The sequence below is a fragment of the Camelina sativa genome, chromosome 5, assembly GCF_000633955.1.
Source record: "Camelina sativa cultivar DH55 chromosome 5, Cs, whole genome shotgun sequence".
NCBI classification, from domain to species: domain Eukaryota; kingdom Viridiplantae; phylum Streptophyta; class Magnoliopsida; order Brassicales; family Brassicaceae; genus Camelina; species Camelina sativa.
The window spans coordinates 4,845,749-4,872,960 of NC_025689.1; the positions used below are offsets into that span (position 1 = coordinate 4,845,749).

The 27,212-nt window shown below is 34.1% G+C and overlaps 3 protein-coding genes across 4 annotated transcripts; 2 read left to right on the top strand and 1 right to left on the bottom strand.

The window, feature by feature from the left end:
• LOC104785528 (MLO-like protein 12) lies at positions 2,122 to 5,958 on the top strand. The gene is made up of 15 exons (XM_010510760.2): positions 2,122 to 2,326; positions 2,491 to 2,548; positions 2,662 to 2,906; positions 2,984 to 3,100; positions 3,187 to 3,247; positions 3,645 to 3,733; positions 3,830 to 3,904; positions 3,997 to 4,091; positions 4,213 to 4,262; positions 4,359 to 4,399; positions 4,502 to 4,675; positions 4,787 to 4,822; positions 4,912 to 4,979; positions 5,065 to 5,125; positions 5,321 to 5,958. The coding sequence occupies exons 1-15, from the start codon at positions 2,210 to 2,212 to the stop codon at positions 5,762 to 5,764; spliced, it is 1,731 nt and encodes a 576-aa protein (XP_010509062.1). The 5' UTR covers positions 2,122 to 2,209; the 3' UTR covers positions 5,765 to 5,958.
• Positions 7,228 to 14,047, bottom strand: LOC104785530 (uncharacterized protein sll0005-like). The gene is made up of 16 exons (XM_010510761.2): positions 13,581 to 14,047; positions 12,793 to 12,968; positions 12,542 to 12,683; positions 12,364 to 12,416; positions 12,014 to 12,157; positions 11,824 to 11,928; positions 11,613 to 11,738; positions 11,180 to 11,377; positions 10,799 to 10,905; positions 10,547 to 10,709; positions 10,366 to 10,431; positions 9,733 to 9,826; positions 8,966 to 9,078; positions 8,637 to 8,707; positions 8,084 to 8,237; positions 7,228 to 7,835 (listed from the first exon to the last, which is right to left on the bottom strand). The coding sequence occupies exons 1-16, from the start codon at positions 13,918 to 13,920 to the stop codon at positions 7,431 to 7,433; spliced, it is 2,457 nt and encodes an 818-aa protein (XP_010509063.1). The 5' UTR covers positions 13,921 to 14,047; the 3' UTR covers positions 7,228 to 7,430.
• On the top strand, positions 19,495 to 22,669 carry LOC104785531 (serine/threonine-protein kinase-like protein CCR2). Of its 2 annotated transcripts, none has more exons than XM_010510762.2 (2): positions 19,495 to 20,009; positions 20,469 to 22,669. In XM_010510762.2, the coding sequence occupies exons 1-2, from the start codon at positions 19,757 to 19,759 to the stop codon at positions 22,547 to 22,549; spliced, it is 2,334 nt and encodes a 777-aa protein (XP_010509064.1). In that variant the 5' UTR covers positions 19,495 to 19,756; the 3' UTR covers positions 22,550 to 22,669. The 2 variants fall into 2 exon arrangements, with proteins under 2 accessions (XP_010509064.1, XP_019101249.1); XM_019245704.1 differs by having other exon boundaries at positions 19,495 to 19,974; positions 20,434 to 22,669.

A 27,212-nucleotide genomic window follows, 5' to 3' on the forward strand; every position in this document is an offset into this window, starting at 1 on the left:
AATTGTTGGATCAAAACATTGTAACTTTATATATACAAAGAGGTGTAAAACAAAAAGGTGTGAAAACTAACGGGTGCCAACATGGAAAGCTGGGGGTGCGACGAAGAAACACAATTGTTGGATCGAAACTTTGCAACTTTTGAAATCATTAACAAAGGATGAAATTATTAATAATATAATATTCAAAGAACAAAAAATCTTTTTAAAGTTCATAGAAAATTATATATATATAAAAACAAAGAGATATAAAAATAAAGAGGTGTGAAACAAAAATGTGTAAAAATTAATAGGTACGATTTTTATAAAATGGGGGTATGACGAATAAATACGATCATTGAAAAAAAAACTTGCAACTGTTAGAATTATTTATAATTATAAACCGTTAGATAAGATAATATAAACATTCTCACTCGTTAGATTAAAGTTGACTCCAAAAGTGGGTTTACTATTATATATATATAGATACCAAAATTTACCGCTGAATAAATAAAAATGGAATAGTAGTATTAGTGTTAGTTTACTATTTTACTTAGAAAAAGAAAGAAAAATGGTTAGAATATGAGTACGTACTATTTAGTGGGATAGTCATATCAAAATTACAACATGGCCATTGTATTAATTTGGTAATTATTCTATCGAGATTGGAATCAAAAAGCCTTATGGGAATAAAGTAGAAAGAAGATTTTAATGATTATAAATCGTAAATACCGTTACTCCGTTAGTGAGTGTTTTCTTTCTTTAGTCACCTTGCGTATCAAGTCCGCTCCATAAAGCCAGTATTATTACTAATCGACCTATGATTATTTTAAGAAACTATTATCATAGTCAAACCGATGTACGTTTTTTTAATTTAATAAACAAACCCATGTTTGTACTTTCAGTTCCAGCTTTTGGTTAAGTTTGACTTCACTATAATTAAGTTTCACCTCACGCTTTAGATAGAATTTGATCCGAAGTTTTTTTTCTCGCTTGAAGATAAAATTTCGATTTCATCTGGTCATATGAAGAAAAAGTTGCATAGCTTCATCGGTAACGTAACTGCATATGTGTGATTGTGAAAAAAGTGTAACCGTAAAATTTTTAGCAATCGAATAACTAGACCACCTTGCTTAGTTGCTTGGGTCCCTTATCACAGCTTTTTGGTTATGTTTTTAATGGTTTAATTTTTAGTATTGTCAATACTGTGACAGTATTTATGAAAATCAATATCTCAACATCTTATCAATGATATATGGTCTACCATCTTCAACCAACATACCTAACTATGTCCTGACTCCGGATGAATAGTCGTCCAACCTGTAACACACGACATTACGTACAACACATACATTATCATACTGGAATTTTGTGAATTTTCCAAAAGAATGAATGTACCGCTTTGGAGGTTTTAATCCTGGTATGACATAGAAACATCACTTATTGTTAGGCAACCATCAAAATCCAAAATCGGTTTAACGTTTTCATCAGCTGTCATATAAGAATGAACTCATTACGTAACTTTTTGGCTAAACAAGTAAATAAGAACTTTTATTTTTCTTCTTCAATACAAGTTAATAAGAACTACGAATGGAATATAAACTATTATATGACAGCTAATTTCACATCGCTTAACGCTTGGCCGCTGTTTTATCCCCAAAAATAAATAGATAAACTGGTTCATCTACATGAATAAATTTCACAATACAATAAGCTTTTTTCTTCTTATAAGAATTTTTACATTAACTTCATTCAGTAAATTTATAATAACTCCCAAAAATTATTTCTTTTATCAAGTCATAAATATATAAAATAATGATGAATGCGCCTCATGAACAAGTTTTCGGTCTTTATCAAAACGACCGATTGACAAAACTACATTTAAAATTGAAAATTTTGTTTTGTGGTATGCGATAAGAAGTGGTAGCATAGGTTCACACGGCGTAACCAGTCTCCTTGGGCCACTTCATCTCAACTCGTTATCTTTGAATTAGTCAAAAGTCTTCGTTCCATTATTTTTCTAATAAATAATTGCGGCCTTCACTTGTTTGACTTTCATTTATTCTCTTTGAGAAAAAATAACAACGCATCTTGTTTTCTTGTAACATATATATATATAGACATAACCGAAACAAATGGCTATATCATTTTCTTCTTTTCCCCTTATTAGATAAAACTTGTGAAACCCTAAAAGCTAATCCATTTTAGAAACTAGACTTTTGGAGTACTAGTGATGGCGATAAAAGAGCGATCACTAGAGGAGACACCAACATGGGCTATCGCTGTTGTTTGCTTCGTTCTTCTTTTCATTTCCATCTTGATCGAATATTTCTTGCACTTTATTAGTCACGTACGTATATATATTTCTCCTTCACTTTTCCATTTTTAGGAGAAATATATGCAATTCAAATCTTACTTTCTCTAGTCTTTTTGCATAATGAAGTACATATTAAATTAATTAATTACTACACAACTTCAATCAAATTTTCATTCTTCTATTCTGACTTACTGTAGTGGTTTAAAAAGAAGCACAAGAAAGCTTTAAATGAAGCTCTTGAAAAGGTTAAAGCAGGCAAGTTCACTTTTCTGTCATTGGAGGACCAATTTTTATATACACAAAGTATGATCTTTCTCTATCTTGGTTCCCAAACTAACTTTTTATTTTCTGGTTTGTCATGAATATAGAATTGATGCTACTGGGATTCATCTCGCTTCTATTGGTGGTATTGCAAGATCCAGTCTCTCAAATTTGCATTCCAAAAACAGTTGCTAAAACTTGGCATCCTTGTAGCCACGAACAAGAAATCGCTAAATACGGTAAAGATTATGTCGACGATGGCCGCAAAATTCTTGAAGACTTTGACTCCACCGACTTTTATAGTCCTCGCCGAAGTTTAGCCACCAAGGGTTATGACAAATGCGCAGCGAAAGTATGTTTTATTATTTTAGACCCTCTAATATTTCCAAGTTTTTGTTTAGAATCTTATTATTTATTTATTTTTTCCAGGGGAAAGTAGCATTAGTATCTGCTTATGGTATCCACCAGCTGCATATATTCATCTTTGTGCTCGCTGTTTTTCATGTTCTCTACTGCATTATAACCTATGCTTTGGGGAAGACTAAGGTACATGATCTTCTCTATACACTTTGCACAAGTTCAAATGTATGTGTTTAATTTTGTGATATATAAATATGGTATGTAATATGCAGATGAAGAAATGGAAGTCATGGGAGAGAGAGACCAAAACAATTGAGTACCAATATGCCAATGGTATGTTCATACATACCACCCATCATCTGATCGCCATATGAGTTTCTTTTTGTGGTTGTAGTCAAAGAAAACCAAAATACATTTGTTAAAATATCAATTTTTAAAGAAAGAGTAAATAAAATATTTTCTTCGGTGGTTGACTTCGGGAAACGTTAACATCATGATCGCGTATCAGTCGAATTTGTTTATTCATCCATATCTCAAGTTAGTTTATTACAATGATTAGTTGTATATTTCATAGACTTTTAGAGAACCAAGACTATCCAATGACACACCGCCTATTGTTTGACTCATATTTTTTTTTCTTTCTTACATAACTATATGTGTACGTTATGTCCTATCTGATTTAATTTATTTAATTCAATGGGGGTTTTATTTAACTATTAATCTATTATAGATCCAGAGAGGTTCAGATTTGCAAGAGACACATCGTTCGGACGTAGACATTTGAACATTTGGAGCAAGTCTTCCTTTACCCTCTGGATTGTAAGTTTTCGCGTTTCTTTATTTTTAATATTTTCTATAATTTGGTTAAAAATTGACAACAAAAGTACTTATGGATAAATCGGGGCATGCATGCAGACATGTTTCTTCAGACAGTTCTTTGGATCAGTGACAAAAGTGGATTATCTCACACTAAGACATGGCTTTATTATGGTAAGTAATCATTATTAGTAAAATTCTAAGCTAGGTTTTTTTGCTTCTAAATTGGTGATTACTTAATTAATCTAATGGCTGAACTGGTGCAGGCGCATTTGCCGGCAGGAAGTGCAGCTCGTTTCGATTTCCAAAAATACATTCAAAGATCTTTGGAAGAAGATTTCAAGGTGGTTGTGGGTATAAGGTACAGTCCCTTATTTATAATAAAAATCATTAATAATGTTTTTGCAATAATTTTAATCTTCCACAATACTATTAAATATCATCTGATTAACTTACTTGTTCACATCTTTGTGTGAATGCAGTCCACTGATATGGTGCATTGCTGTCTTATTCTTATTGACCAATACACATGGTTTGTCTCTATCATTTCATTTCATTTAAGCTATTATGCAGACTATGTAACAATGAAAAATTATTAACATCAATTTTTTTTTTCAAATTAAAATAGGATGGAATTCATATCTTTGGCTGCCCTTCATCCCCTTGCTTGTAAGTAATAAACACTTTTTAAATTCAAAGTCTTCAATTTATTAATTATGTAGTTGCGTGAACAAATAATAATTGTATTATATTGGATGGTGTGAATTGAAGGTGATATTGGTAGTAGGAGCAAAACTTCAAATGATTATATCCAAGTTAGGATTAAGGATTCAAGATAAAGGAGATGTGGTTAAAGGAGCCCCTGTGGTTGAACCGGGTGATGATCTCTTTTGGTTTGGTCGGCCTCGTTTCATTCTCTTCCTCATTCACTTGGTTCTTTTCACGGTATACTTTAGTTTATTTATTTACTCTTATACATGTATGTATTTACTCATTTTTCTTATGTTTTTCATCTGTGTATTTTTAACTCTTTTATGTAATTTTCTCTTCTTACAGAATGCATTTCAACTGGCTTTCTTCGTTTGGAGCACTGTAAGCAATAACAGTCTAACCTTCTTTTTTCCAATTTTAAATATGATTTTAACAAATGAATGATTATGGTTTTAAAATTAATGTTGCAGTACGAGTTCACACTCAGAAACTGCTTCCATCACAAAACCGAAGATATTGCAATTAGGATCAGCATGGGGTTTGTTAACTTCCTCAACTATATATAGTGTACCTAAAATATCATCTTATGGACGCTAACATAAACTTCTTGTTGTTTACGGCAGGGTATTAATACAAGTTCTATGCAGCTACATCACTCTACCTCTATATGCTCTTGTTACTCAGGTACAACTTACAAATCTATATTGATACACGTCATGTTTGAAACCATCAAGGGCTTGCTACAAACTTTAACCATAGAAATATGTAAATTATCCGGATTTATTAAGTTTCCATATCATCAAAACCACTTCGTGATAATTCAAAATTAATTGGTTTTCGATTAGGATTTTTCTAGCACTAAAATGTATGTGATTGCAGATGGGAACTACAATGAGGCCGACCATATTCAACGATAGGGTAGCCAATGCATTGAAGAAATGGCACCACACGGCCAAGAAACAGACGAAACATGGACACTCGGGATCTAACACACCTCAGTCGAGCCGCCCTACTACGCCAACACATGGCATGTCACCGGTGCATCTCCTCCACAACTATAATCACCGCAGCCTGGACCAACAAACCAGCTTTACTGCCTCTCCTTCTCCTCCTAGATTCTCTGATTTTAGCGGCCATGGCCATGGCCATCATCATTTCTTCGACCCTGAATCACAGAATCACTCTTACCAGCGTGAGATCACAGATTCTGAATTCAGCAATAGTCATCAACCCCAAGCTGACGTTGCAAGTCCTGTTAGAGAAGAGATGCAGATTGTTGAACACGTCAAGGTTGATATGCCTGAATTTACGTTCAAGAAGTAATAGGAACCTCACTATACTTTTTAACATGCGCCTGTTCATTCTTTGTAAATGATATAATCTTGAGAATGAACACTTCTCTTATTTCTTTGTCTTTTCTTTTTTTCTGTAATGATTTTTTGCTGTAAGTTCCAAGGTCAAAACGTTTATGATGCATTATATCATCATACTAGTAAACAGATTTTTCATCTAGTTAACTTATAATGCCCCACTTGCATTTTAAAGGTTCTAAAGCAGAGAAAAGGATTGCTACAAATGGTGGAGAGCATTCTATTATGTGTTCTACGGAATTCTTATATAAAAAAAAATGTAAATACATGCAAAAAAAGGGAAAAAAGGTATACTAGAAGGCTTTATTCTACCAATTATAAACGTACTAATATCTTTTTTTTTTGACCGAAACGTACTAAAGTCTTTCAAAAAATATTTTATATTAATATCACAATATATAGTTATTAAATATATAATAATTACTTCAATTTATGGATTTTTAATAAAATTATTTACATAATTTATAATTTTCTGATTTGTGTTTTTATTTGTTTATAATTAGGAAAAAGATCTCCGTGGTATTGACAAAAGCTTTTCCAAAATAAAGAAAAAAAATTGTTGGACCAGTTTAAACTTAAAAATTAGGTTTGAACATAAATTAGACCCATTAACAAATAAAAAAAAAAAAAAAAATACAGTGAAAAAACACTGCTAAACCAAATCCTATGACCCAATACGGTTCATGGAATCCAGACATCCAGTTTTGCATAAATGCAAATCCAAACATCAATATTGTCTCAAAACTCAGAAACAGACTTGGAAAGCTTCTCAAGTTTAGTAACGATCCACACAAGTTGCGTCGATGCCATTCTCAAGAACAATTTTTAAATCCGCACAAATCATTGGTAAAAAATTTCAAGGTTTTAGGAAGAGTTTTTGATTATGACTGATCACATACGATCCTTACTGACACTATTTGAATTTGTTTATCATATAATAACTACAAAAAAAAAAAAAAAGTGTTGAATTATCTATCATTATCCTTAAGATTGGACAAATATTTGTCTTTCCTTTTGAAAATAAATCATCTGTGACAAAGATGAAAGATCATACATATGTCTACACTTATGCATCAAATTTGCGTTTTAGCAAAAGAATGATCTCGTGCGGTGTGGATTTTATAGAATGTTGGCAATTTTGAGTAGTATAATTTGTAGCTAATTCTTTAGAGATTTTTTTTTTAATAATAATTAATATGTAGTCAACATATATAGCAAGATCAGTTCATTGTAAACATTGTAACAAATTTATGATGTTTGCTTCTAGCTCCAAGATCGAAACGTTTATGATATATTATATCATCATACTAGTAAACAGATTTTTCATCTAGTTAACTTATAATGCCCCACTTGCATTTTAAAGGTTCTAAAGCAGGGAAAAGGGTTGCTAAAAATGGTGGAGAGCATTCTATTATGTGTTCTTGAAGCAGAGAAAATGATATTTAACATTATGCATCGGAAGATATGATTGTCTGATAGTATTAGATATGGTACAACTCTATACACTAAAATCTTTAGTCTTTCTATGGAATCTCTCTCCCCCTTACTAAGGAACCCTTTGTTTGGGTCTTGACAAGAATATACATTAGATGCTCTGGTCATGTGTCTCTGTGAGATGTTCAGGTACGAAGTGCGACTGGAGCAGACATAGATAAGTAGTTGATGTAACCTTCAGAGACTGAGATCACAAACCGATGACAAGCAAGAGCAGTAGTGGTGAGAGACATGACAAAGGAAGTCCAGCATAATCTGAGCATCAAGACTCGGTCCCTCTTTGCAGATTCCAGTATCTTTCTTAGTATCACTCTAACACGTTTGTCGCTGATTAGAATCTTGAAGTCTTTGACTGTAATATTGATTCCTGAAGATGCTGGTGGGTCTGGAAGAGAAACGAATTTAAGGGATTGAACTCCGAGGATTCCTACCATCCATTGGTACATGGTATTTGCAATCGTCGTGCAAAGTTTCTGGCGGATGACATGTGCCTCTCTTGACATAAATGTCCGGATCAGTGAAGTTCCGTTCTGTTTATCGAAGCAGAGAACCATCCCAAGTTTATTATTTGAAGATCAATTTCCACAAAATTAAGATAATCGACTCAAAACCACAAATTAAAGCCAACATGGGGAAATATCATCATTTATAATAACAGATATGATGACATAACGAGAAAAGTAACTTCTTCCCTGTTTAAGTTGTTAAAGACTAATCTATGAGGCCAGAGAACTGGCAAAAGGACGGGAATAATAGCGTTAAGAATGTAGAAACTAACCGCAGCCATCAAGAGTCTTCTAAGAACCACACCGTTTTTGGATGCCAAAAGTCTCAAGACCGAACTTACATTGTCAGCATCTTTGTCCGTTAAATTGGAACTACTGTCATCAGAAGTTCCATCCCTTGATAAAGTTACCAGTGGCGATTGTTTCCTACAGAAGGTACAAAAGAATTTCTTATACAGAGACCTAGAATACAAGATAGTGAACTATAAAAGAGGATATAATACGACAGGAGTTGCATGTAAAGATCATTCAATATGTCTAATCATTAGCAGTCAAAGCTACTTTAGATGTCTATTACTTGCCCACTGTAGTGAGTCATCTGACTACTTGTAACTAAATTCCAGTCACACAAATCGAAAATATATTGATCTGATACTTCTGCAATTTAACTATGGTTCTCTGTTACTAAGCTCGACATAGTACTTGGAACTTAGAAGAGAGCCAGGGACACTTAAGTTCTCATCTTTGCCATATTAGCTAGCAAACCACTTATCCAGCAGAGCTAAAAGATAACTAGACATAATTCAAAAATCTCATTCACTATACCTTGTAGAACTTTTACTCAGGAAAAGAGCAACCCTTTCCCATCGGAATTCCTTCTTTCGGTTAAGGACTGCCTACATACACCATCAGAAGTTAATTAATTTATCCAGTCTACCTAAGAGATATAATCTCTTTCTTTCACAATGAACGAATGAAAATCAATAAGTGCAAAGTCCAGAAATGATTCGTAACTGAATTTCCAGATGTACTAGAAATGATATAAAAGTATTCTCTGCAATATAGCTTTATGGACGTGAAATAAAAAAGTTTCCATCTTATTTTGCTGTGAAATCTAATAAGTCACATAAATCGCATTAGAAACTGAGTAATACCGAATGAAGAATTTTCGTTGTTGCAGCTGAATTTTCCGTGATGAGTTTTTGAACCACAAAAGGGTATGCAGCCTCAAAAGTCTTAAAATTTGGATCTCCAGCTGCAGCCAGACCTGGTAAGACATGAATAGAAACGCTGATAACAAATGAACGGAACTAGGATATAAGCCTAACAAAAAGAATGATACAAAATGCCAAGTAATGGAAACCAATCATGGTTAGAAAGAGATGACAAATGAAATTATCTGACTACACTGTCATCCATGATAATCTAACATCACTTCCTAGACAGAATTCATTTTTTTTTCTATCACAGCCATATAACAAACATGCACCACGTTAAGAAAATATTAGTTAACATTGACCATCAAGTAATACACGATCAATGCAGATGCAGATACCAGCTGAAAAGGTAAAAGTTCTTCAAATATTCAAAACATGCTTTGATGGTATTCTATTTCATGATAACCAATCAAACAATGAACCAAGGATTCAATTNAAATTATCTGACTACACTGTCATCCATGATAATCTAACATCACTTCCTAGACAGAATTCATTTTTTTTTCTATCACAGCCATATAACAAACATGCACCACGTTAAGAAAATATTAGTTAACATTGACCATCAAGTAATACACGATCAATGCAGATGCAGATACCAGCTGAAAAGGTAAAAGTTCTTCAAATATTCAAAACATGCTTTGATGGTATTCTATTTCATGATAACCAATCAAACAATGAATCAAGGATTCAATCACAAGTACCTTCCAAGCAAGCAAGAGAACGGAGGACAAGTGTGAAGTATGGTGGCATGCGTAGCTGATACTTCAGGGCCACTTTGACTATTTTACTAAGCACCTTGAAAATTAGAAAGATTGGAAGACAAATTAGCGAATGAAATGGTACTCATCAAGAAGATAAACTATAACAATTGTAGATCGGTTGCATTCTCCCATGTAAGAGCTACAAGATAAAATCTGCTCCAACATATGAGTGCAGAAGGATTTTCCTAGCATCCTTGCAAGTTAAAGTACCTAGGTACAAGGATACTAACACAGAGAAGAATGTGAAAGAACTACAAGAAAAAAAAAAACTCTTCTAATCAGGTATACCATGTGCTATAATTAAAGGTCAAAAGTATAGCATATTTGCCTCTCTAATGGAAACGAAATTTATGACATATTCCTGTAAGTTCTGGCATTTAGGTTCTGCTACTTACCCTAACATTGTTCGTTGAGCTAAAGGGCCCTCCACATTCCGAACTCTTAGATGATTTTAAGCCTTTTCGTTATGGTAGGCTTATAAACAACTAAGGTGTTTTTAGGGTCCACGTAAATATGTGTATGTAAACTGTCAATTAGATACACTAACAACAGTTTTTGAAATATATGTCTCACCTTGGTGAACTCGATATCAGGAATCCCGTTTTTAAGTTCAACCTCTCCCAATGCATATTCCAGATCCTGTAATTTTTTTTCAAGAATCATAAGATATGAGGATAGCAACTTCTTCAGCATTTTTTAGCTATATTCTTATTGAAAATACAGTATTTGAGCCACCAGGGAATTATTTACTTACCATAGTAAAACGACGGGTATTAATGCCTGGCGTGATGATATCCATATCAATCAACGCTTCAACAAGTAAGGCCCAATCGCTATTCACGATATGAACAATTGCTGCAAGCATGGCAAGCTGATGGTTTTTTTGCATTCGACAAACTAAACCGAAGTCCAAAAACCTTGCACAAAAAAAAAATGGTTATCAAATCAAGATATCTTGTCACACTCAGATTTTGTTGAGTAATGCTGAAGGATGGTCAAAAGATACCCAATTTGTCTTGAGGTTGTGTAACGGAGATTTCCAGGATGTGGATCTGCATGCAAAATACCGGTATCAAGGAGTTGGACTAGAGTTGCCTCTATCCCTTTGTTCACCTACAATGAAAATTAGAAAGAAAATCTAAGCCACTCGAACATCATATATATTCAAGCAAAATGGTACTAACAAATTAACATGGATCAAAACAAATAACGTGAACATGCAGTTCAATACAAACAACTGAAGGCATCTGCAAACTAGTTCTACTTTTTTTCACTGAGTCAACTGAAGTAATGTAATAAACAAACAGTTACACGTCTTTACTAATAAACATTAAAAAATAGAATATCGGGAGGTTATACCATTACTATAAAGCATATGTTAACCTACCAGATCAAGTAGACGCCTTCTCGCTTCGGATTTTTGTTTCTCATTACTCTGAAGGTCATGATCAGAGTAACTAGAAGATATTGAGAGTAAATCGGTTGGGCTTTCGCCGACCATCCATTCCATGGTCAAGACTCTTTTGCGCGTTAGATGTTGATAAACTTTTGGAACCCGGATATAGGAAAATCGTGCGTGGGCTTCCTTCAAGAAACAACGTACACCAAAAAAAATTAGGAAAGAAAAAGATACTAGTAAGAACAGGATCACATTGTGTGGGAAAACATTAGAGTATTTGGAATTTAAGGCGTGGACCGATAATGAGCACATCATAATTAAAGGGAACAAAAGCAACTTCTCTATCCAGAGAAGTAGAAAGCATTAACTTTTGTTTCTTCACAACATGTTTTAAAGGTACAAAAAGTATAATTTCCAGTACCCGAAATTCAGAGGCATTGGCAGCCTCTAAAGTAAAGTCCAGTTCTCCAGCCAAACCCTTTCCAAGCTCATCAGCATATACACGAATGTCATTTTCTCTTTTTGCTATCTTTCTCAGTACACCTAACTGCAACAATTCAAAGAAAATATCATATAACTTGACATGATTAAAGCAGATAGATTTGACATTACTTAGTAGATTTCACACTAACCCCAAGTCGCAGAATGTGAACGTCGCGTAGCACTGCATGTCTTAGATCAGGACGCTGAACTTTCACTGCAACATCTGAACCATCAAGAGTCCTTCCTCGGTAGACCTAAAAAATAGCATATCAAGTATTAGGCTTGCATCCTACTTGCTGATTCATATGATTCTTGTAAGATAAAAACCAGAGTAAATACCTGACCAAAGGATGCTGCTGCTACAGTTTCTTGAGAAAACTGGCTAAAGAATGATTCGACAGGACCACCTAATTCCTCTTCAATGATTTTTACAGCCTCAGACCAGGGAAAGGGAGGGATTTGGTCATGCAGTTCAGATAGTGCCTGCAGTATCAAATCATAACCAAGTTAAAACATAAAAACCAAATTAGTCAGACAGCTGCATTACTAAACCAAATGTGGCATGCAGAACAGAGAAAGAACCATGGAAACATGAACTTGCAAGACATTACATTAACCCTACAAAGTAATACAACTGACAATAAGAAGCTAAGAGATTAAGACATGTGCGAACATAATTTCTATCTGACCTTGGAGATTTCGGTCCCAATGATATCTGGCCTCGTGGAAAGCGATTGACCAACTGGACAAGAAGAAGAAAGGGAACTATCATTTGCAACAGAGCATAGTACGTAATATATGGCTCTAAATGTAAATGGTGACTGATGTATAGTTTCATACTTCAAAATAATAGGCAAATAGCCAGACCTTTGATAAAAGTAGGGCCCAAACGTAGCATGGTTTCTTTCAACACCATCCCAAAATTCTGCTCTGAAGCTTCTAAATCTTTTCCTTTGTCTGAAGCTGATGTTCGTAATCTGATGGCAGCAATCATGAACGCGGAAAATACCTATACATTACAACCAATTAAAATCACTTCCACCATATATGTTGCTCAAGAAAAAGCAAGAATATTTATGTGTGTTGTTGATATATCAACCAAAACTTCTAACAGATACCTCCAGAAGTCTTAAGGCAACGACATGCGGCCTGCAATTAAAGTAATCTGCAACAGCTTGCGAATCATAAACTTCAGGAAGTGGTTTTGACCACATCTTAGAAAGACAGTAAAAGTAACCAGCATATGCCTCTAAAGCTTTGACATCAGCCATGAACAAGTCCACCCCAGAGAGCCCTACCAAACCATTGGAACTGCATCAGCAAATGATCACCACTAACAGTAAATAAAAATAAAAAATACAAATACATGAGGAATGGGGCCACAGATAAGGGAAACCAATAGTTACAAGAATGGCATTGTCGCCTCTTTAGTGTAATATACATTGCAACAGATGAGTAGGCTGGTTATTTCAATGATGATAATGAGATTGTAGGCAGTTCTCAGAAACAGAAAGTGAAACCAAATTAAATTAGCCTAAACTATACAAAGAAAGCTGTATAAGCTGACGCCTACATTCATCTGTCAGCTGTTATATTCCTATCACATTTGCTCCAATCTATATGAAAACCATTAAATCGATAGCAAAAGGCATTTTGATTGACAGTAATCGACTTCCCCTAATATTCCAACCTAAAGCTCTCAACTTTATAACCACAGTCACCATTCCAACATCTCTAAGAAGCTAATATTTCTCTACTTTGTTTATAAAAAAGCTTTACTCTATCATAAGACTACTACCTCGTGCAATGCATCAAACACAACTCAGATATCTACTATCAAAGCATTGTTCTGATCGAGTCAGGCAACAAATTAAAAATCATGACTACCAAAATCGAAAAATCAAACCTGAGTATGAAGGTTGAGGCCAAGATTGTTTCTCAGAATTCATAGAAGCACGATGATCCTCAAGATGCCGAAGCCAAAACAACTCCTCAGCGGATTTGGTCACTTCCGGTACTCGGAAAGCTTCGTTCGCCCACCGGAGTCCGATTCCGATTTTGTTCTTCAGGAAATCGAAGTCACTGCGCACGACATCGCCGAAGTGTCCGAGACCTACGGACACAGGTGGTATAGCTCTTCTCTGTTTCAATCGCCTCAATTCAGCAACGGCGAAAGGTGATCGAGACGAGCGTCGAACTGATGTGGGTATAGTTGAACAAGACGGAGATGGAGATACCGATGCCATGTTTGATCGGAGAAAAACGAGTTTTAGTTAGAATTGTGAAATCGATGAGACATCAGAGAGTTATCGGAGCGGAGGCGATGGAGATAGTGAGAGTGCCGTCCGCTAAAGCTTTTACGACTGACTTTGTTCTTTTTTTGCCAGTTTTAATATTTTGTGGCGGAGAGGAGTGATCCACGTCAGCGTGATAAGGTTTTACCGATTTGGTAAAAACAGAAAACAAAGCGGTAAGAAAATCAACATTAATAAATGGTTAAAAAAAAAAAAAAAAACAGTATAGAGTATCACCGGCACGGTAGTATCGGGCCTAGCGGCCCAATCTTTTTTATACTTATAAAAAGGATCACATATCGAATATAATCCACTCATAAACTATACAAAAGTACAATAAACTAAGTTAGGATTCCTAACTATTCCAAACAGACAAAATTACAAAACGTACTTTGATATGATCTATGTTGGACATTCACAAACAAGACAAATCGAAAAAATTTATTTATAGGCTATATATATGTCTTAAATTGTTTATCGTTTATCGAAGTTAAAATATAGTAGTATGATGTATTGATAGCATATATAGACAATATATTCTGTAAGTTTTTTTAATTATTTGAGCAAATATAAAGGTTCACGGTCTGGTCTGCAATATGCATGAAACAATGACTTCTACAGACTGCAATCTGCGGTATGTTTACCCTACAAAACCTACGATTCTTCTAACTAGTCCCGTGACGACCGGACACAAACCCACCGATGTGTGAAATCAACTGTTAGATATCTATATATAATAGCAAACTCACTTTTTTTTGTCAACTTTTAATCCAACGGATAAGATTAGTTCTAGTTTTAGTCCAACAGTTTAAAATTATTAATCATGTCTTCTCATCGCATCCCATCTTTCAAAAATCACACATCTTAGTCTTTGCATCTCTTTGTTGTACCTCCTAGTTTCAAAAATCACATCCATTAATTTTTACACCTTTTAAATCACACTTCTTAGTCTTTGCATCTCTTTGTTGTACTTCCTGGTTTCAAAAATCACATCCATTAATTTTTACACCTTTTAAATCACACCTCTTAGTCTTTGCATCTCTTTGTTGTACCTCCTGGTTTCAAAAATCACATCCATTAATTTTTACACCTTTTAATTTCACACCTCTATGTGTTACACCTCTTTGTTGTACCTCCATGTTTCACATCTATTAATTTTTACACCTTTACATTTCACACATCTATGTCTTACACCTCTTTGTTTATTATATATAAATTTTTCTTGGCTACATAAGCAAGTTTCGAAAAATTGTTTTCTGAGTATTAAAGAATTGTATTATTGAAGTGTTTTTTAACTTTCAAGCATAAATCTCTAATTCAAGGTAATTTAATATTTTTGCTGCGAATGACCTGTAGTGTTTTTCGGTTAGATTATTATTATTGTTAGTCGACACTATTAACTTCATACATTAATCTTAGTCTTGTTAATTTTTAGCCTTTCCGATTTTCATGTTTTTGCATGGCTAATGTTATTAAGTACGTGTGCCATATTTTTTGAATGGCTAATGTTTTTGATTCTCAATGTACAGATTTTATTTTTTGACTTTCTGGAAAAACCAAAACCAAGATACGAGAGGCATGATGATATGCAGTGATGCTAGAGCTACGGATAAGCCAAATATTTTTAACAAACATGGTATAATTATAATTTTATATATGTTTTTATTTTAACCTATTTATATTTTCTAACAAACATGGTATAAATGTTAATTTTTTTTTTTTGGTAGGATGTCCATTAGATGTTCATGATCCAGGTTAGTTTACATTTTTTTGTAAATAAAGTTTTTAAAAATTTTAGTTGAATTATAAAGAAGAGAACATCAAAAGGTGAGATATTATCATCACTTGTTTCACCACATCGACTTCGTTGTCGCTGTTTTTTGTTGAAGAACATGATGGTACCGATTCATAGACATAAGTGGGAAATCAAATAGAGGGGGATGCAGCCTGGAAGGAGAGCAGCTGACACGGTGGAATGGGATGGATTGGGAGAGACCAACATAAAATTCTCTGTTCTATATTTTATTAATTTTCTGAACTTTTGTAGTTTAATTGAATTTCTTTGATTGAATAGCTGATGAGTATACAAGTTTTTGTCTATATGCATTCTTAGTCTGTTACGTCTTGATTTTTTTTCTTTTCCAAAGAGGAATATGTGATTTGAAGCAAATATTACAAATCCATGTATCAAATGTGTTAGTAGGAAATAAGGCAATCAAGATTAACCCATTAAAAGGGAGGAAAGAAGGGGGTCTTTTGAGGGAAAACGTGAGACCAACATGCATGTAACTGTGGAAAGCATTATAGCCAAATATATATCTCTAAAAGTTGTAGCTGAAGAATGTGAGTTACTCTATACTAACCAATTAGGTTTGATTGGTCGGTCATATAAAACTCGGTTTTGTACATATCTAAAAGTGAGAGAAAAAACATCCACAAGCATAAGTGAAATTTTATATATGGTTAAAATTAATGTTTATAGTAAATTGTTTGTATACAAACTCCACTTGCTTACAGCATCGGAATATTGATTGTGATTTGTGAATCAGTAATCTATGGAAAGAGAACTCGCGTATCAAAGTGAAGGGGAAACAAAACTCAATCCAGCCATCTACTCCGATCCCAATCTTCGACCTTCCTTCGACAAGTGGTATTTAGTATTTTCTCGATACAATAAATAAACCAAGAGAGAAGCAGCTTCGTTCTTAATAATAGAGAATTTTATTTGTGTTTTAGTGATTTAGTAAAGATATTTTTAAATTAAAAATGTGTAAGAACAACCTGTAATTCAATGCTGACAACAAAAAATAAGATCGACAAGTGGCTGTATTATGTGTATTATATCAAATTTTTATGATATGTATCAATGTAAACGTATATGATTTGGAGTAAAAGACAGAGAAGACAGTATCTACTTGACCCACTTAACACAGGCCGATGTTCTCTCCCTTCCAAACACTGTGTTTTCTTTTTCAAGTTTTGCCCTAATTAAATCTGGTGTGATCCTTTGTGCGAGAGATCTTCTCTTCTATTATTATTATCCCAACACTTGATTTTGTTTAATTCTTTAATTCAATGTTCACATGGTATATTACGTAGTTTATAGTTGGAGTTTAATGTACAGAATATCCTTGATTAAACACATAATCGGAGACTTGACGTTGCATTATTAATTACGTTTTTTTAATCCGAGTGTGAACAGTAACCACGTTTGGCGCGTTTTCACGGTAAATTCGGAACTCTCACCAACATTATTAATTATTCACAAAAATTGTGGTTGATATCATTACTATATACACTAAACAATTTTATTAATTGAAAATGTGACTTCAGGCAACGTATTAGTATATTTTAGAATTGTTGACCAGTATAGTAATGTGTGGTTATTGTGAATTTATTATGAACATGTTGAGTAATATTCTGGTTTTCTTGCCACTAGCTAGTAATGTTTTAGGTTTCTCATATAAATATCCTTTTCATATGCATAGATTTAAGAAAAACTAATGTGATCTAGTGGTTAAAGGATTCACTATTAAATTGAAGAATGAGATTTCGAGTCTTTTGCATAGAGATATATAGGGGAATTAATGAGATACTACTGATGTTGACAACAAGAAATTGGTATGATGGATGGATATTATAATTAACGGCACTGTTTAAGCTAATATCACGTGGAGAAAGGCATGCATGTGCTTTTCGAACTTATGATTAAATGCAAAGTCAACTATTAACCCCTTTGACCGTACTCTAATTTGCACGACACCACTTCTATTTCTTTTCTCTAAATCTTAATTGTCTTGGTTTGCTCAGAAACCCAAGTTTTTTTCTGTCTTGCTTGTAAGTTTTTAGAACGAAATTAAGAAAAAGCAAGCATCCAACTAGCTAATTACTTGTACTTCGCTCCCAGGGACAAAAAAGTTAACGTATAATAATTATGTGTTACGAGTTAACTGAAATATTTTACGTAATATACCACTAGCGATTATTACGTACTATATTTCATACATGGTTAGTCAATTTGACCTGTATCAAAATTTTCTTATATGATGACTAAATACTTTGGGAATAAAATAAATCTACTGTTAGAAGTTTGTTTTTGGGATATTTATAGAATTAGGTATTTTGTGAGTTAAAACTTTGAAATAAAGCATTTTTACCCGTACTTGCGTGATTAGGCATTTTTTGAGAAGAAAAATGACTTTTTTGCCCTCTGTCTCTTCACCCAACCATCTCTCCTTCGCCGATCAAAATCAGAGGAAGACAAAAATAAAACCAGCGCTTCCTTTTCACCACAACCATGGCTTCTTCTCACGACTGTGCTCCATCGATCAACACCATCTCCGTCACTAACAACACCAATTCCTTTGCCCCAAAAAAAAAATCGCTTCGCCAACACCATCTCAGATCCAAAGATTTCAATAGATTCAATCTGTTTGTTTTAGATGAAGAAAACTAAACCCTAAGAAGATACTATCTTGTGAACCCAAGGGCTCTAATTATAAAGATTAATCGAATAAAACTTCCAATCGCATCTAAAAATTGACACTAAATTTGGGCAACCGAATCATCATCACCATATTGTTGTTCATCTGATCTCATCACTAATTAAACCATAAGTGGACCATATTCACAAACCATCGTCGGAGAGATTTAAGAATCAGAAGAAAATCAAATTGAAGAGATTTAAGATCAGAAGAAGAAAAAGACAGGCTCACGGGCAGGAGAGAGAGGAAGAGAGAACGTCGAACAGAGAATTGAGCGTTTATTGAGGATGGGCAATTTGGTAATTTTTGTTGAATATAAATGCCTATTTGTGCAAGTATGGACTATAGTTCCTAAATCGATAAAATTCTGGAAAAAAATGCCTAATTCTATAATTAATCCTTTGTTTTTCCGCCATGTTAAAACTTAAAAAGTTCTGACTATACAGTTTCCTTTTTTTTTGGTAAAAGGTTAAGTTCTGTCTATATATAGTTGTTATATAGTACTACTTATATTCATCTCCATATTTTACATTGATAAAACAATTTAATGTGTGCCATTATAGTATAATTATCATACTGTGTTAGCCTACATGCCTAATATGTAACGCTATCTATAAAAAATACTCCCTTCATTTCACAAAGAGTGTCACTCTGACACTTTTCACACAAATTAAGAAAACATTGAAATATACATATATGCCCTTATTTAATAAGTTTTTAATAGACTATTTTAGTTATAATTAAGGGTAAAACAAGGAAATCTAAGGTAAAAGATGCATTGAAAATATAAAATACTGCATTGGAATTGTAAAATGACAGTCTTTGTGAAACAAAGAAAAATCTCCAGAATGACACTCTTTGTGAAACGGAGGGAGTAATAAATTACAGTTAATTTATAGGATTACTGTTTTTGGGTATATATAAAAATATTTGTTTATGCATCGTCGTCATTTCCAATGACATAGACACAGAGCTGATCCCCTCACACAGTTAACTGTCCGTACAGAAACTGGTTAGTAAGTTATAAAATTTTCTTGGATTGGTAAGTTCGATCAACCTGACCAAGTTGTAAACTTGATTGTCTCTCTCCAATGAACCTTCTTCCCCCAGCAGACATAAACAGCTCACTTCCATTATTATTTTTATTCTTTAATTATAAAAAAAAAAAAAAAAAAGACAAAACCAAAGAACTCTGTATTCATTAACATGTCTACTCAGATCGATTCTTCCACAGCCTTCACAATCACAATCATCATCATCTCACCACCACAACTTTCATCATCAAACCCATTAACCTCAAAAAAATGCAACCCAATTCCCACATCTTCTTCTTCTTCTTCTTCTTCATCTCATCATCACTCATCATCACTACTGTTTCAGGGTATGGCTCAACGGGAACAATCGCCGCAGCTTTTGGCGAAAACGGATTCTTCTGCGCCATTGACGCTAGCGGGAAGCAAGAAGTCATCTGTTGGGACAGAGGAAACACTAACCGATCACTAAACCGGTCCCCCAGTGAAATCTCCGGTTATTCTCCTCCCATGACTTCTCTCTCAGGTGGTGAAGGCTTTCTCTGCGCCATTACGTCGAACACTTCGCGTGCTTTCTGCTGGAACCTTCAAGATCCTTCTGAGAATCTCGTTCCTCGAGCTTTTCAGTATAATTCTTACTCTCAGATCGCTTCTGGTAACAACCATGTTTGTGCTATTAGTGGATTGTACTATTCAGGTCCTGATTATGGTCCTGTTCATTGCTGGGAGTATAGTGATAGCACCAATTTCACATCTGGTCTTCTTTGGAACTCTTCTTTTCATAGTCCTTACATAGATAGTCTCATGTTTCGTAAGATTGTTTCTGGAGATGGGTTTACTTGTGGTGTTACTAAAGATGGAGACTTGGTTTGTTGGGGACCAAAATCAAACGGTTTAGGTTTCTCCAATAATGAAGAGTTCGAGGTTTTGGCTTCTGGGAGGAACNAAATCTCCGGTTATTCTCCTCCCATGACTTCTCTCTCAGGTGGTGAAGGCTTTCTCTGCGCCATTACGTCGAACACTTCGCGTGCGTTTTGCTGGAACCTTCAAGATCCTTCTGAGAATCTCGTTCCTCGAGCTTTTCAGTATAATTCTTACTCTCAGATCGCTTCTGGTAACAACCATGTTTGTGCTATTAGTGGATTGTACTATTCAGGTCCTGATTATGGTCCTGTTCATTGCTGGGAGTATAGTGATAGCACCAATTTCACATCTGGTCTTCTTTGGAACTCTTCTTTTCATAGTCCTTACATAGATAGTCTCATGTTTCGTAAGATTGTTTCTGGAGATGGGTTTACTTGTGGTGTTACTAAAGATGGAGACTTGGTTTGTTGGGGACCAAAATCAAACGGTTTAGGTTTCTCCAATAATGAAGAGTTCGAGGTTTTGGCTTCTGGGAGGAACTCTGTTTGTGGTGTCTCTAAAGATTCAGGTCAACTCCAATGCTTTGGTGATGAAACAGAGTTTGGTACGTTACCGAACCGGCCTCGGTTTATAGCTCTTTCAGCTGGTGCTAATCATTATTGTGGTATACGTGAGGATGATCATGGAGTTGAGTGTTGGGGAAGAAACCTAACATCACCATCATCAGCTCCTAATACTTCAGGGTTTGTGGCGATTTCGTCTTCTGATTCAACAACTTGTGGTGTTAGGGAGCTTGATTTGGTTCTTGATTGTTGGAGAGTTCATGATTCTTCGAAACCTGATTATAGTCCTCCTCTGGAGCTATGCAGCCCCGGGGTGTGTTCTCCTCGTGGTAATTGTGGTGATGGTTCGTTTGCTTTCAACGCAAGTATCTTGAAAGAATCTGAGCTCACTAGCTTGTGCTCGTTTCATAACCTAAATATATGTTTACGATGTGGGATCAGTTGCTTGGAAGGCTATTTCCCTTCTAGTACTTGTAATCCAAACGCGGATCGAGTCTGTACTCCTTGTTCGTTATGTCAGAACAGTTCTTGTTACGGTATCTGTAAGATGCGAGCTGCGAAGTCGAAGACGCACGAGCAGAAAGAGCAGAGAGAGGTACGGAGATTGGTGATCATTATAGGGTGTTCTGTTTTAGGTTTCTTGGTGATGTTGATTGGTTTGTCTTTTATACCAAAGATGACGAAAGGTAGTAAAAGAGATGATGAAGAGAGAAGCAAAATGACTTGTTGTCTCTGTTTTGATAAAAACTCTGTCGAAGCTGATCCTGATCCGGCTCCTCAGTCGGTTAATCTACCAACCGCTGTATCTCTCGGCGAAACTAAACTCTTCCGTCTCTCGGAGCTTAAAGACGCGACTCACGGGTTTAAAGAATTCAACGAGCTTGGAAGAGGTAGCTTCGGGTTTGTCTACAAAGCTGTTTTGTCTGATGGTGTACATGTTGCTGTCAAGAGAGCGAATGCTGCAACGATCATCCACTCTAACAACCGAGGTTTTGAGTCCGAGCTAGAGATTCTTTGCAAAATCAGACACAACAATATTGTGAATTTGTTAGGTTACTGCTCGGAGATGGGAGAACGGCTTTTGGTTTATGAGTACATGCCGCACGGTACGCTTCATGATCATCTACATGGTGATCTTTCGCAATTAGATTGGAGCATGAGACTGAAGATCATGTTGCAAGCTGCAAGAGGACTTGATTACTTACACAACGAAGTAGATCCTCCTATAATCCACAGAGATGTGAAAACGTCAAACATCTTGTTGGACGGTGAAATGTGTGCAAGAATTGCGGATTTCGGATTGGTAAGCTCGAACGAAAGGGATTCAAGCAATAGTGATAGAGAAGGTGATGTGTATGACTTTGGTATTGTGCTTCTTGAGATACTAAGCGGGCGGAAAGCTATTGATAGAGAGTCTGATCCTCCCGGGATTGCGGAATGGGCGGTTCCTTTGATCAGAAAAGGGAAAGCAGCTGCGATTATCGATAGGAACATTGGTTTGCCAAGAAATGTAGAGCCTTTGCTTAAATTGGCTGAACTAGCTGAGCTTGCTGTGAGGGAGAATCCCAATGAAAGACCTAATATCAGAAATCTTCTGAGTTTTCTTGATCTCATAGTCAAGTCTGGACTCACTTTTTAAGTTTGCTATAGCCTCTCAAAATGTGAAAATATTTTCAGCATTGTATTTTTTTTTTCTTACTCGTTACAAATTGTAAAATAATTGGTTATCAAAGTAATAAACCCACAGATTTGTTTGTCATATGCAATCAGAAAGTATAGGTCTAAAGTAAGTGTTTTACTGGTTAGATTTTGCACTTGCAGTTGCAGACTAATGTTCAAAGTCTCTTCCGTTTTATAATGATCAAAATGTAAACATACTCGAACCATGGAATATTTAGGAGGACCTTGCGAGAGTTTAATGGTTCGATTTTTGTTACATCAGTTTGGTTAAACCGGGTTAATAGTTTTTTTTTATAGATAAATATGGTTTAATTTCAGTTGAAAACCAAATTTATTCAGTTCACTCCACTTTGGTTGTATAAATGGAAAGTTGACTAAAAGAGTTTTTATAAAGTTTCAAAATTAAATGTTTTGTGAATATTTCTTTTATTTATCAGTCAAAAGTAAAATGCAAATTCAATTATTTCACTTTTTAAAAGGTATTCGTTCATTTTTAACCTCGTTATTGCCTTTACTTAAATAACGTCTGTACTCTGTACTTGGTTAACAGATGTTCACGTGCAATCCAGAGCTGATGGAATTAGCTCAAATTTGAGCCGGTTAAGTTTATCTAACATAAGACATAGAAAATAACTAAGACTTAACCAAACCGGAGAGCAATTTTGGTTATACTGATTAGTGATTACCCAACTCACAAACTCAGGGGAAATAGCCCAAAAACTAATGATATCAGAGTCTATACATGGCACTTTGACCTAAAATGTTTATTTTTATTTTTGGACAGAATTTAAGATGTAAAAAATAATAACCTCTTATGTTGCAATTATAAAACAAAAGACAATTATTTTACCAGTTTGGTTTAGTGATTGTGTTTTGTATTAGATGAAAAACACGTACGTACACGTGCACGTACACAATGATATTTGTTTTGCAATTTCCCTCCCCAAAGTTGCCATGAATTTCACAAGTGCTATATATTGGATATTTGTTTTGCAGTTTTCCCCACAAACTTTCTATATATTTCACCATATCTACATTAAAATTCCAAAGATTACCTACCAAAATCGTCTCTTCTTCTCTACCAAAATCTCAAAGCCTAGCCTTGTGTTTTTTCTAAAGAAAAACCAAAAGACAATCTTTAAGTGTTAGAATAGATCAATTTTAAAATAATTTGAGTTTTGAAGAATACCTATATATGTTGACGAAGTTTATATTTTTTTTAGATTTCCCTAAACATTGGACCAGACCAGATTACATCCCAAATTTTTCTTTGGTCGCTTTTCTTTAAACATGGACCGAACCACACTCCGCTTGACATCTCTACATGTTAGTATATGATTTAAATATACGGAAAATAACCACACTAAGAGGTAGAATCTGTCTTATACTATGTAAAACACACACATATCACATCACATATATCGATAACGGCCTAAGTATAATTTAGAAATCGAATTAAACAAGAATTGATTGAAAAAAAAGTGGAATGAGGCGTGGCCCTCGGTTGTTGAGAATTCTTTGTTGACCTACTTTGACTGATATTATTAGAAAAATACATTTCATCATTCCCTAATACCCAATCACAAGAGTTACAGGGACTAGTGTGGTCCATCCCCTTATCATTATTATAACACACATTTTCTTTGATGATTATTTACAACAATATCAAAAAAAAAAAGTTGATTCCCAAAGCAAAGAAAACATTATATCTTTCTATTTTTTCTTTCATCATTACCTTACCACCCATAATTTTATTATAGTTCCAATATCAAACTTCATATATTAGCATACAAGAAAAGGATGAAACGAATGATTTATTCAAATTGATGTGATATGCTACGAGTCTGTAATATACGAGTATTGACTATCTAGCGAAATCAAATAATTGAGACTCGAAAGAAGTTTGGTTTACGTACGTGTAGGATTTATATAATGTGGGTTTCTTACTTATGTTTGTTTCTAACTTAACTTCCATATATTTATTTCACAAGCAATATAAAAGTAATCTGTCATTTATCAGATTTAACTTTAAATCATATATTTATTAACATAAACTGTATATTATTAATCTTTTTGTCATAAATATAATTAAAACCTTCATAAACCATGATAAATTTTTCTATACTTAAGATAGGAATATATATATATATATATATATATATGCTGTATTTTTCTAATATTTAATTTAGGCAAAATTTGTTTAATACATGAAATTCAAATGTCTTCCATACAATTTGATTTTTTTTTCATATGTAATTATCTAATTTTGTCTTTTTATATCGTAAAGATTTAAAATTTGATAAACTTTAAATGGTTTAATATTATATTTAAAACCTCTCGAATTTAAAATATATATGAACGATTAATGTGTTACTTATAATAGATGAACTACGTACTTTTTATCATGACAAGAATCACAACACCACCTAATACTTATTTTCTTATTGTTAAATCATTTCTCTTCACTTCCATGAATGAAGTATGCTTATAGACATTACTATAATATTATTAGAAAACATAAGTTCTTCTTATAATGAAAAGAAAAAAGTGAAAAAAGAAAATAAAAAGTTGAGGCTATACATTGTCATGTGTGTTTGTGTCAACAGTCTCACGCGTGGTTGGATGGATGCTTGGAATAATTACAGGCACCGCAGGCTCACCCTTTCCTAGGATTTCTCCAATTTAATAACATTTCAGTTTTCTTAACTATTTTTCCTCAGATGTAATATTATAACAACAAATATCATAAAGCTAGTAAATAGCTACGAGTTACATAGGAGTATAGTAGTAGACTTTTGACCCCAAAAAAATAAAGATTTATAGTTGTAGAGTAATAAGATAAACGAATTAAATTGATGCTAAAACTTTAATAGATATACCTTTGTTTAACATCTTAAAAGCTATACATTTTATTAATTCAATTCAATGATATAACTAATATTTGTATTTTCTTATATTCAGTTTATATTCGTAAAATTAGGAAATACAAAATTAATTTCGCATAGGCAACTATAAACATTTATCTTTCCAAAACACAAACAAATCTCAAAGCATCCATCTTATAAAACTATATATACATATTAACCATTGTCACACACAAAAAAAGAAGTGGCTAACGAATTAATAGTGTAATTTTTTTGGGGTCAAACTAATGAAGTGCATAATTAATTATAGTGTCATAGTATTCAAGTAGTCAAGTGTAAATAACGTCGAGACTAACGGCTAGGACTCGATATTATATAATAGCGTACATCTGAATTGTCTTGTTGCTTTAGTATATTGGTAATTCACTTTCACTACTTCAAGAAAATTTTAGTTATTGTTCTTTTTTATTTTTAGTGGTAATTAGCAATATTATTACAAAGGTAAACAATATTTCGGGACGAAAGAATTTAGAATACTTAAGTGACAATAAACATATTTTCATAAGTACATATAGACTACAAAAATAGCTAGTCTATGTCAAATAAAATCTTAAACATTCTTGGAATTATATATCTATAAGCATGATAGTCTATATTTTTATTGCAAAACTATAATATGCGGCATTTTCAATGTAAGACCAACAAAACCAGATGCAATTATTGCAATACCTCACGAAAACAAAGTCCGAAATGTGTGGTAAGGCAACTTCGTGCATGTGTAAACAAATGTGTGAAACCAAAATGTAATAAGCACCACTAGGTTTATAAGATACAAGGGTAGTTCACAAGTTATATATACAAACAGATTCATAGAATCGATATGATTGAAAAGATACAAAAGCTATCTGAACCGTACGGGAATGTAATAATTAGCTATCGATATAATCAACCATTTCCTTTCAAAAAAAATAAAACAAAATGCCAAACTGATGTGAACACAGAAGAAATCCTCGTAAGACGTGTTGTGATATGACAAACATGTGTACTGGTAAAATACGAATTGAAAGAACGGAATCTGATGGTCACCAACAAATATCTATCAAAGGAATATATGGAAATCACAAGACGAAGCCATATGATGGAATAGTGATGTACCTCTAATCTTCTACACATGATGAGGCAGTGAATAGAGAGACTTTTACAAGCTCAACACAATTCAATAGATACCATAACATAATTACAAAAATCTGTATATATATGTATGAGGATATGCATGGCTCCTCATACGCCATCCACGGAGGTCATCGATACTCGATGGGCTAAGCGTATGGCATACAGGGAGCCAGGCATACATATATAATACATCTACATATGTATATGCGTCATGACTACGTATACATGTTATGTATGGAAACTAATTGCCTAAAACAGATGTCTAATTCTATTTTGAAGTAATAATGCTCTTTCCACCTGGACATGCATGAACAGATATACGCAATAAATAAGGAGGAATAGGAACTATCTATAGCATGGATTGTGATTTGCATGTACGAGAATGGAATTGAAGATCTCTCTTTTCTTTGTTATCTCTCTCTCTCTTCTGGAGGGATTGGGTTGGTGTTCTTGAAGCCTTAAATGACGATTTGTTGAAAGACAAAAAAAGAAGATGAGAATCGACAGACAAAATATGGAGGTGAGATTGGGGATCCAGAGAGATCGAGAGAGAGAGAGAGAGAGAGAGAGAGAGAGAGAGAGAGA

What these genes read in the sequence shown, in the direction of transcription:
- LOC104785528 (XM_010510760.2), top strand. Translation starts at nt 2,210, where the DNA reads ATGGCGATAAAAGAGCGATCACTAGAGGAGACACCAACATGGGCTATC. An exon ending in TCTTGCACTTTATTAGTCAC is followed by an intron (nt 2,327 to 2,490) that starts GTACGTATATAT and finishes GACTTACTGTAG; the next exon opens with TGGTTTAAAAAGAAGCACAA. An exon ending in CTTATTGACCAATACACATG is followed by an intron (nt 4,263 to 4,358) that starts GTTTGTCTCTAT and finishes AAATTAAAATAG; the next exon opens with GATGGAATTCATATCTTTGG.
- LOC104785531 (XM_010510762.2), top strand. Translation starts at nt 19,757, where the DNA reads ATGCAACCCAATTCCCACATCTTCTTCTTCTTCTTCTTCTTCATCTCA. An exon ending in TCCCATGACTTCTCTCTCAG is followed by an intron (nt 20,010 to 20,468) that starts GTGGTGAAGGCT and finishes CTTCTCTCTCAG; the next exon opens with GTGGTGAAGGCTTTCTCTGC.
- LOC104785530 (XM_010510761.2), bottom strand. Translation starts at nt 13,920, where the DNA reads ATGGCATCGGTATCTCCATCTCCGTCTTGTTCAACTATACCCACATCA. An exon ending in TTGGGACCGAAATCTCCAAG is followed by an intron (nt 12,158 to 12,363) that starts GTCAGATAGAAA and finishes TTGATACTGCAG; the next exon opens with GCACTATCTGAACTGCATGA. An exon ending in CAACGAAAATTCTTCATTCG is followed by an intron (nt 8,708 to 8,965) that starts GTATTACTCAGT and finishes TGGTGTATGTAG; the next exon opens with GCAGTCCTTAACCGAAAGAA.